The sequence below is a fragment of the Ruditapes philippinarum genome, unplaced genomic scaffold (genome assembly GCF_026571515.1).
Source record: "Ruditapes philippinarum isolate M1 unplaced genomic scaffold, ASM2657151v2 ctg2142_1_1_1_1, whole genome shotgun sequence".
In the NCBI taxonomy this organism is placed as follows: Eukaryota; Metazoa; Mollusca; class Bivalvia; order Venerida; family Veneridae; genus Ruditapes; species Ruditapes philippinarum.
The window spans coordinates 114,233-125,459 of NW_026861827.1; the positions used below are offsets into that span (position 1 = coordinate 114,233).

At 34.9% G+C, this 11,227-nt stretch overlaps 1 protein-coding gene across 2 annotated transcripts; it reads left to right on the forward strand.

The window, feature by feature from the left end:
* The first annotated feature begins 208 nt into the window (after positions 1 to 208).
* Positions 209 to 10,994, forward strand: LOC132716956 (uncharacterized). 2 transcript variants are annotated; one of them, XM_060700299.1, is made up of 6 exons: positions 209 to 398; positions 3,719 to 3,836; positions 4,314 to 4,473; positions 7,287 to 8,264; positions 8,703 to 8,907; positions 9,126 to 10,993. In XM_060700299.1, exons 2-5 carry the CDS (start codon positions 3,726 to 3,728, stop codon positions 8,903 to 8,905), a joined length of 1,452 nt encoding a protein of 483 aa, XP_060556282.1. In that variant the 5' UTR covers positions 209 to 398; positions 3,719 to 3,725; the 3' UTR covers positions 8,906 to 8,907; positions 9,126 to 10,993. The 2 variants fall into 2 exon arrangements, with proteins under 2 accessions (XP_060556282.1, XP_060556283.1); XM_060700300.1 differs by having other exon boundaries at positions 211 to 373; positions 9,126 to 10,994.
* The last annotated feature ends 233 nt before the right edge of the window (positions 10,995 to 11,227 follow it).

The window sequence follows — 11,227 nt, forward strand, 5'->3', positions numbered from 1 at the left end:
AGATAATAAACTATTCTATATAACACATAATTATTTTTCATCATATAAATGGTCATACCATAAAACTATTTCACATTACTTGATCAATATTTTTTCAAGCAATATATTCGAAGAATATCCAAATGATACATAATTATTCAATTCTGATGGAAAATGCCCATTGTACAGCTCAAGGGAAGTAACCGCTGCAGAATGGGGGTCGTATTGTAGCTGTTCCGTCCGTGTTTTAGACTGAGCCATAGTCGACTCTGCATCGATTTTCTATCGATTTTTTCGTGTCATGAATATGAAAATACAGCCCTGTTACGAGCGCCATATTGCTAAATCCTAGATTTGTTGTGTGATGCATGCATTGCGATTTTAGCTGATCTATGTGCGTAAATTTCTTCGAAATAAAGGTAGTGTTTTTGTCAAGTTTTTACATTTCGGATTGTGTAAATTTTCGGATAAATACAAAGTTTTACCATCTATTACTTTACATCTGTTCGTTGACATTTGTCAAATTTTTCATAAAAATCTTAGGTAAACCTGACAAGTTGTATCTGAAAGTATTTATCACCTAAAACCATTTAAGAAGGGGCTGTTTGAGTAATTAATGATTCATAATGCTGGATACTTTGATACGTTCCATAATTTCAGACCACAGGAACTTGAAATTCTATCAATATTAACGATAATATGCAAAATATACCCCCCCCCCCCATATAATATAAAAAACTTAGTATATGTGGGGTATTTTTGGATATTTACATTAATAATTATATTGGTTATTTGATAAAATTTCAAGTTCCAGTATTTCTGACATATTACAGTATTACTGATTAAGTACAGCCTGGTAAGTAAGATTAATGATTTTGCCTGTGATTGCTGTGTTTTTAATGTTGGTTTTCCTTGGAAATGAAGACAACAGCTAGTAAATGTGTTTTGAGATCCGAAACAAACTGAAAATGTAATGAGCTTCATAAATACATATATTATCTTTTCTGACATTGCATTTTATAGGCACCCATTTTATAGCCTTTATGTCAAGCATTTGTAATTATTTATTACATTATGCCAGGTATGTATGGAAAAGAGTCAACTCGGCCCTATACCAATTCGGCACGGGTCAACTCGGCACGGGTCAACTCGGCCCACTTTACAAAAATATATTAGGTATTAAATTTGCTTTATTATATTATTACACTTCTGCCGAAATAAGTACATTTAGATTTTTAGCTCACCTGAGCTTGCTCAGGGTGAGCTTTTAGGATCGATGAATGTCCGTCGTCCGTCCGGCCGTCCACAATTGCTTGTGAACACTCTAGCGGTCGCATTTTTGCCTCAATCATCATCAAACTTGGTCAGGATGCTTATCTAGTTGAAAGCTCGGATGAGTTCGAACATGGGTCATCTCAGATGAAAAACTAGGTCACAAGAGCTAAAAATAGAAAAACCTTGTGAACACTCTAGAGGTCACATTTTTGACCCAATCTTCATCAAACTTGGTCAGGATGTTTGTCTAGGTGATAGCTCGGATGAGTTCGAACATGGGTCATCTCGGATGAAAAAGTAGGTCACAGGAGCTATAAATAGAAAAACCTTGTGAACACTCTAGTGGTCACATTTTTGAACCAATCATCATCAAACTTGGTCAGAATGCTTGTCTAGTCAATTGCTTGGATGAGTTCGAACATGGGTCATCTCTGATGAAAAACTAGGTCACAGGAGCTAAAAATAGAAAAACCTTGTGACCACTCTAGTGGTCACATTTTTGACCCAATCATCATCAAACTTTGTCAGGATGCTTGTTTAGATAATAGCTCGGATGAGTTCGAATATGGGTCATCTCGGATGAAAAACTAGGTCACCGGAGCTATAAATAGAAAAACCTTGTTAACACTCTAGCGGTCACATTTTTGCATCAATCATCATCAAACTTGGTCAGGATGCTTATCTAGTTGATAGCTTGGATGAGTTTGAACATGGGTCATCTCGGATGAAAAAGTAGGTCACCGGAGCTAAAATAGAAAAACCTTGTTAACACTTTAGCGGTCACATTTTTGCATCAATCATCATCAAACTTGATCAAGATGCTTGTCTAGGTAATAACTCGGATGAGTTCGAACATGGGTCATCTCGGATGAAAAACTAGGTCACAGGAGCTAAAAATAGAAAAACCTTGTTAACACTCTAGTGGTCACAATTTTGACTCAATTGTCATCAAACTTGGTCAGGAAACTTGTCTAGGTCATTGCTGGGAATAAATCGAACATGGGACATCTCGGATGAAAAACTAGGTCACAGGAGCTAAAAATAGAAAAATATTGTTAACACTCTAGTGGCTTCTGTTGTGATCCAAATATTCTGTTAATTGGTCTGAAAGTTTGTTTTGATGATTTCTAAGTCAAGATCGAACATGGGTCATCTTGGATGAAAAACTAGGTCACACCGCCCAAATATGGAAAAACCTTGTTAACATTCTAGTGGTCACATTTTCGACTCCATTATCATCAAACTTGGTCAGAATGCTTGTCTAGGTAATTGCTTGGATGAGTTGGAAATCGCATGTGAAACTAGGTCACCGGAGCTAAAAATAGAAAAATCTTGTTAACACTCTAGTTGCTACTGTTTTGATCCAAGTATCCTGGAAATTGGTCTGAAAGTTTGTTTTGATGATTTCTAGGTCAGGTTTGAATATGTGTCACCTGGGTAAAAAACTAGGTCGCACTGCTCAAATATGGATAATCCTTGTTAACACTGTAGTGGTCACATTTTTGACTCACCTGTCATGAGACTTGGTCAGAATGCTTGTCTAGGTAATTGTTTGGATGAGTTTGATAATTCAGGTGAGCGATCTAGGGCCATCATGGCCCTCTTGTTTTTTTATTTATTTGTCTTGCAGATTCGATAAAATTAATATAGATCTAATAAAAATGTGTTTCCTTAGATGCATTTTGTTTGTAAAGTAATATTCAAACAAAATGAAACAAAAACGTGTTTACTTCATATCATAAGCTTCTAATTAATTGCAGGTGGTACCTAATCAAATGAATGAATGAGTCAATCATAATTATCACCTAATTAATCGGTATGCTTAACATACACACTGATTGATAATAATAGCCCGTAACAATAAATATTTCAACACATTGTTTGACACTTAAGGTATTTAAATTTACGGTTAAACCTACCACGAGTCAGAAATACAGTGAGATACGCAAACGATTATCTTTACTCGCAATTCCACGGGTAAGAAAAGCCTGTCTGCTGCTAGTTCGGAAACTGTCAATATGTGTATTATAAATAATTACAATAAATAGTGATAAAAACTTAAATATTAATAATTGAAAAGTGGGCCGAGTTGACCCGTGCCGAGTTGGAATAGGGCCGAGCTGACTCGGGGGCCGAGTACGTTTTAGGGCCGAGCTGACCCGGATTCGTATGTATACATGTATTATAATTAACAGGTGTTCTCATTATAAACAGATTGGCAGTCCATATAACTAAAATGCTGTAAAATGGTTCGTATTTTCAGCCTTTAGATTAAAATATTCCCGGTTCCCCTTGACCTTTTGGCCAAATCCATTGTTTTCTTTGGCACATCTGTGGCTTCAAAAGAAAATGAAAACCTTGTATAATTATATTAACAATATATATATACTTGATTATACATTGTAAATCATCTGATAATTTTCAAAGTTCAGATTTGTTCTCACAATTGTTTTATTGTTTTCAGTGGCAGTATGGAGGTCATTGACAGATTTATGCTGGATCAGAAAATAGAATCAGTAAAGGAAGATCCAGTTAAAAGGCAGATCCTTCGAATTATACTGAAGTATGAAATGCAGACACTGGTAAATATATTACATGTTGTAGATCTTATCACTTACAAGTAATCATTTTGTTTTAAGAGGTTGATTAATGAAACAATACTTTTGTTAAGGGTGTTAATAAACTCAGGTAATCTTACAGTCAAAAATATATTGTTCATAAGATGGCAGGTTCAACTATATTGAATGTAATAAGCTGACAAAATGTCCTTTGTTGCCTTTAGGTAAATTAATATTTGTAAATATTTATTTAATTTTGTAAAAACAAAACAAATTCAACACATTCTACTAGTTTTAACTTTCAAATGTCTTTATCAGAAATGAAAATCAAGAACATACATAAATTATGTAATGTCCGTTTTGGTGGTAACGTTGATGTGACATTTAGCGTAAATATACATAAATACAGATCAAAGTGATAGTTTTTAGAATCAAATTTTTTTTTTTCAATATAGAAATGGTCATGGCTTGTCATGGTATATAGAAATATAAATATTTCAGATTCAGAGGCTTGCAGAAATCGGGGAAGAAAGTGTTGTCTTAACAGCTAATATTATTGATGGTACTCATTCTGTACTCTCCTCCGACCATGGGGAGAAATTCATGCAAGATGAAGTTGTCTCCCATTTCATGGACCATTTTGTTCGCTTCCTATTTACAGGTTTGTATATACATTTAGTTATCTTCATAGTTATTATCATGCAAGTGGCATGTTGTTATACCAAAGCTTATGCATTTTCAATTGATTATGGATTAATTAAATGTATGAAAATTATGGGAGTGTCTGTGGCTTAAGTTGGTTGTTGGCTTCAAACCACTTGACCCTCACGGCTGTGGATTCCTTCATGTGAGGAAGCTATCCAGCTAGCTTATGGAATGTTGATGGTTCTATTGAGGTGCCAGTTTGTGCCTGAAATAATGAATGGAAGGGCACCTGAGGTATTCCTCCAACATTAAAGCTGGAAAGTCGCCATATGACCTGTTGGTGTGACATAAAACCCAACCAAAAAAAATATTAAAAAAGTAAAAATTATGTCAAATCTTGATATCGGTTTACCATTCCTAATGCTTATCATCATTGATAAGGAAATCTTTATCATCAGATGAAAGACTGAATTTTCACTTTGTACACTAAGAATTTATAAAGAAAAAGTGGAGTAATGACATAATATATACGTAAATTAATAATGTCCCATTTTCTAGGTCTCGATTTATTGAAGTGGTGAATGAAATTAACAAAGATAAGTTAAGAAATTGTGATTTTTAAAAAGGGACCTTTATTTACAGGACTATGATATTGTTTGTCTGTCAGCAAGTACAGCAACATAATTTATTTTTGATATCCGCGTTTTCACAATTGATTTTTATACACCCAAAGGTGTTAGGGGCCTAATATGGTATGACACTTTTCTGTCTGTCCCTGCAAGCATCCAATGGTCTGTCAATAATTTTGCATGTAGTATAAGAGGGGAAACCACATAAACCATCATTTTTACTGGTATATGTTCTGATAAGCAAACATTTTGAGTTTTTCTTTAATCTTTATGTGGCATATATAACATAAACCAGTGAAAGATAAATTACAGTTTATGCAATTTAGTTCTTTTATTGCCCCTTCCATGTTAATAGCAAGGGGGGGGGGGGGCATATACTGTTATCCCTGCAGTCCATCTGTGCATGTGTTGACAAACCTTGTCAGGCCCATTAGTCATGCTTCAATGGATTTTGAAAAGACTACACAAATATGAAACATCATTAGATGATGTGTCAAGGTCTAAGTTAATTTAAAGGTCCAAGATAAGCAGTTAGAAAATCTTGTTAACCCAGTAAATCTGTCATGCATCATGGTATTTTAAAATAACTAGGCTTAAAAATCTAGCATGATGAGATAGTGTGTCATGCCCATTACCTAGACCCTTAGCTCAAAGGTCAAGGCCACAAGAAGAGAGTCAGCAGTAAGGAAATCTTTGCCAGCTCATAACTCTATCATGCATCAAGGAATTTTGTAATAACTTGAGAAGAATGTAAAGCATGATAAGATGGTGTCACAAGCATGATCTAGACTCTTAGCTCAAATGTCAAAGTAACTCTAAAAGGTCAAGGTCAGCAGTTTAAAAATTTTGTATGGCCTATAATTCTGTCATGTTCTGAGGGATTTTGAAATAATTTGGCACAAATGTGAAGCTTGATGAGACGGTGATGAGACCTAGACCCCTAGCTCAAAAGTCAGTCAGACTAAGAGTTCAAAGGTCATCAGTTTGAAAATCTTGCCAGGCCCATAAATTTGTCATGCCTCAAGGGATTTGAAATAATTTGGCACAAATATGTAGCATGATGAGATGGTTTGTCATGCACAAGACATAGAACCCTAGCTCCAAGGTCAAGGTCATACATAGAGGTCAAATTTAACCAGTTTGAAAATCTTGTCCGATCTGTAACTGTCATGCATCAAGGAATTTTTGAAGTCAGTTGTTATTAACAGCCATTTGTCCTTACTTTGAAAGTCTTTTATTGCAAAAATATTCCAGAAAGGTCTATGAAGTGCCAACTATGCTGTTTTGTCATAACATCTTTATTAATATTATTCAGTGTCCTAACATTCATATTGGGGACATCGGTGTCTTTCACACACACTTCTAGTCGCAAGTATGATTATGGATGGAATGAAGCTTTAAATCATTGGATGTCTGTCCATTATTCACATACATGTACATGTGTAGATGCTGCTCAATAACTTGATAAGTATAAGGTGTGCTGTCTTCATTCTTTCTGGAGAGGATCGTCATGGCAAGTAAATGACCTCTATTTTTTTAGGTCATTATGCCAAAGGTCAAGGTCACAATGACACTAAGTGTAAAATCCTTGTTGTCCCAGTAACTTTAGAAAAAATTAGCAAAGGTTTGTGAAACTTGTTTGGGTTAGTAGATGAAAAGCTAAATAACTTAAGAAGGCATAAGTCTACATTTGTGAATCTTGTTAAAATTCCTGGCCAATAAATTAAGAAGGAACAGCCCTTGTGAAACTTGGTAGGTGCATTCCTTATGGACAATAGATGACTCCTACATATATAGGCATTAAGAGGTCAAAGTTTAAGGTCACAGTGACATGTAATGAAAATCCTTGTCTGATCAGATGCGTATGTTTGTATAACTTGTTAAAGACATTGCTTATAGCAAGTTGATGACTGCTTATAATTTTGAGATCATTTAGTCAAAGGTCAAGGTCACAGGTACACTTGTGTGATAAATTTGTTCTTGTTGTTTTCTGTTTTTCTCAAATAAGTCCTATCACATTGTACATCTTACAACAGCACATTCTGTGTGATGTTTGATCAAACTTTTTATCTTCCCCTCTTTGGCATCTTGTTATTTCAATCAAGGCATACATATATAAAAGGCTCTGTACATTTCAACAAATCAGCAATACTACAATGTAACTGATTACAGTTTTAAATAAAGGTTTATCTCTTTACAGGTGAATTACAATATATACCAAAAGAAGAGGGTGGTGCCCTTGACAGCTGTAAGTTCAAACAAAGTACTTGTGTACAAGGTGTAAACCAGTCTGCATCCTCAGTTAGCTCTGAAGAGCCAGAGACATTCATGCACATGAAAAAACATCAGATAGAACAATTCAACAGACAGAAAGATTATGAGGACAAAACTATTGACGAAACCGTATCCCAATTGGTGAAAAACATTTTACGGGAGGGTAAAGAGAAAGAGAAAAAAAATATTGGTACTGTATTATGTGGTGCAAGCCGGCAACCGATGAGGAGAAAGAGATCGTTTAACTTCCATAATTCATTTAGAAAAGGTAGAAATGTTACAGAAGGATGCTCAGAAGCAAAGAGGGTACAGATTGCTAACTTCTTTCCAACGTTATCCCCAATGCATGGAAGGAGTGAAAGTAATGAGAGTATGGTTTCTTCTTATATAACAAGCCAAGAGAATGATAATAGTAGTCTAGAAGGAGATGAAGATGAAGTTATTACAATCAAGATTGAACCTAATGATTTGGATGAATACGGTGGATCACATGATGTTAATATTGATGATAATTCTGCAGAGGATTTGTCTCAAGATAAAGATTATATCATGAATGTTGAAAGTGATTGTTCAAACCAAGATAAGACTGTTAGGGAAAGTGATGAAAGTTCTAGATCTGCGAATTCCACAGGCTCTGATGACAAAATTATTGTTCAAAGAAATAGTTTCCATGACAAAAGTTTTGAGGAATCAGAAAAGCAAGAAGTTTCATGTAGTGGTGAGACTGATGGAATTAGAAAAAGTGGAGTTATTGAAATAACATCTGAAAAGAATGAAGAAGAAGAAGAAATTACTCTTCCAATGGTGGAGGAATTCTATCAGAATAGGGATAAACCTTTGGAAGATTTGAAGTTCGTTGCAATTGAAAAGAGTACTAATACGCCAACATCACCAAAGGAAAATTGTATGTTAAAGTTCAGTTATAATATTTTTAGCATTAACATTATGATAATTCCACAGTGTGAAGGGGTTTAGGGGTTTATATAAATAAGCATTTCTTTTCTTCAGGTGATATGTGCCAATCTTTTTTTAAATGGTCTGTGGATAATTATACCCTAAAAGTTTTAATTCAGATAAAGATACTTGTTTGAAACTGCTTGCCATTGACACAGAAGGTTTCACCGTTTGAGCATTAAAAAATGATATCCTCAGAAACTACTGTGCCTGTAGCTAAGAAATGTCATATCTATCCTGGACAGACACAATAATGTACACACTTTATAGCCACTAAAAATTAGAAATAAAAATACAAGCTCACAACTTTGGGGGGATGCTAAAATTGTTTAGAATACTCATTTATAAGAATGTTATATTATCTGTATTTATGGTAATTTGTTTTCAGATGTAAGTTGTTATAAGCAGTCACGAAAGAAATCCAACACATTTAACCTAGTGCTGAATGGATATCTATACATTAAGGATAAACAAAGCAGTACTGGAACAGTTTACTGGAAATGTGGACGGCCTGGATGTAAGGGGCGTGTCATACAGCGCGGCCAGGAACTTATCACTTCGCAGGTGCACATACATGAACCATTTGATTGATGGTGAGTTTCATGCAGAGATTATTTATAAGTGTGTGTGTATTTGATAATTGTTAGTAATTAATCAATTGGACTTGGTCTTTGAAATTGGTTTTGACAATTTTTTCACGACAGAAATGGTGCTGCTACAGAGAGATGTTAATATTTTGTGATATTAAATAGCAGTTTAAATGTTGAACTCTCACTCTATAGATGAAGTGAACATGTATTTTCTTTTTCAGACATTATATATGAAAAGAAGTAGAGATGTCAGATATTTCTCAAGTGATGAGTGCAAGACAGTGAACTTATAGACAAGGCATTCCATTAAAGTCTGTAACAGCATTGTTGAGAACGTAACACTAAAAGTGAGCTAGCTATTGAAATCTGTCAAATGTTCATCAGCCAGCATCCATCATCAACACTTTGTTTTAAAGGCGGCAGAGGTCAAAGTTTTTATAGATCCTTAAAACTTTGTCAGAATGCTTTTTGATATAGTGTATGTTATACAAGTGTGAACATGTGCCATTGAAGTCAATTATCACTAGAGGATAGGAAGAATGAACGCTGTTGACATTGTAGAGACCACATTTTCTTATGAAGTTGTAATATTTCTTAATTTTTATCATAAGAGTTAAGATTTGCACTTGACAGTGTACAAGGTGAAAATTTGTTAAAATCGTCTCTATTGTGGTGGATTACTCGGCTTAAGATGGCTTCATTGGTCCTCTTGCTTATGTTGCATTGTAATATTAAATGGAGATGTGAGTTGGCCCAAGAGAATCATACCTTATTAAGATAGAGCAAATTTTCATGCACAGAATTTTGTCAAGTTGATTTTTCTTCAGATGAAATCAATGTTTCTTTTTATTAATTGAGAGGGTGTTAGCTTTGAAAGTTTGAAGATGCACTGAAGATAAAAACATTTTGAAAACCAAAGTTATGTTAATTACAGTAATAGAGAGTGGACCAAAATTCAAGAACGCTTTATTTTTGCCTACAATATCTGATTAGTGACTGAGTTTGCAATTCAAATGAAATGATTTCCAGTAGTAGTTTAAAAATAGAGAAGACTTATTAGTATGTTTTTACCTATCTAATTCTACCTGTACACTATGTTCCCGGCTGTCACGCCAATCATGTTTCGAGAACGAAATGAACTGGAGTAAACGCTTTTGCTACGTTTTGTTACGGTTTTCACGACATGCTTGTGTGCAGGAAGCCGTTTTGTAACGTTTCAATTACGATGTGCCTCGGTTTGTGACGATTTGCAGCCTAATGCGTAAATGAAAGTTGAGCTCTGACAGGTTTGTGTGGTTTTGAAAAGACTATAAAAAGCTGATCGCAGCAGAAGAGGTTCACTTGATTTGATCTTTTGCATGAAATCTTATTAATGGAGGGCAAGTGCATAGGTGCTCTTCACCAGACATGTAAAAGAACCAAGTTCGCCTCTGGAATGGAGCAATTGCTGTACTGCCCTGGAAATAACATCCAAATCTTAGGGGTATCCAGTAGAAAACCAAAATGCGACAGTTTAGAAAAAAGGAGAGATTCATTTGAGTCTTAGCACATAACGGTACCCAGCACACGATTTTTGGCCTAATTGCTGACGTAATAAAACGATCTTTGTTGTCTATGCCTCATGTATCTTAATACAATGATTGAAGTATTCTTATACCGTGGAGACAAACGTCCTCTAAAGTCATCCGGCGTTCATGTTGAATATATTGACGACGTGTCAGAACTGGATGAAGACATTAACAAAGTACATGGATTCTCGTAGATTGTGGCCCGAACTCATAGAATATCCTACTCTTCAACGGCTCATCAGGATACCGTGATAAACCGTGGTGGACAACGTAAAAATCTTGGATATGGAGTCATAAGTTGACAAAATCCAACAGTGCATTACAGGGAACAGCAGGGAACATTGTGTTAAAGGTTGTAAACCTAACATAGTCAGTGTTTTTATTCGAATAATGTAAGGTTAAAACATTGTTTTGGTTTGAGTATGATTAATTTGCATTTAATTTTCTTGATCTCGGGTAGATTAGAACATTTATAGTGTATATGTATAGTGACTGAATAAAATATTTGCCAGTAATTGTTGTAAACCATTGTTAAGTTTCTTGAGTTTCTTTTGATGTATCTTACAAAAAGTAGGCATTATTTTAATAGGGTAATTAATTAGATGTGTACCTGGAGCTATTCCACTCAGCTTGATGTGTCTTTGCTTGATGTGACTTTGCGGAAGGTTTTGCTTATAACTTCATACCTCATTATCCATATAATTAGCTAAACTTCACACATGTTTTTTTTAATCAAAATGTTAAAACAATGTCCA

Coding starts and splice junctions, on each gene's coding strand:
- LOC132716956 (XM_060700299.1), top strand. CDS start 3,726: ATGGAGGTCATTGACAGATTTATGCTGGATCAGAAAATAGAATCAGTA. Junction 3,837..4,313: donor AGTATGAAATGCAGACACTG/GTAAATATATTA, acceptor TAAATATTTCAG/ATTCAGAGGCTTGCAGAAAT. Junction 8,265..8,702: donor AACATCACCAAAGGAAAATT/GTATGTTAAAGT, acceptor ATTTGTTTTCAG/ATGTAAGTTGTTATAAGCAG.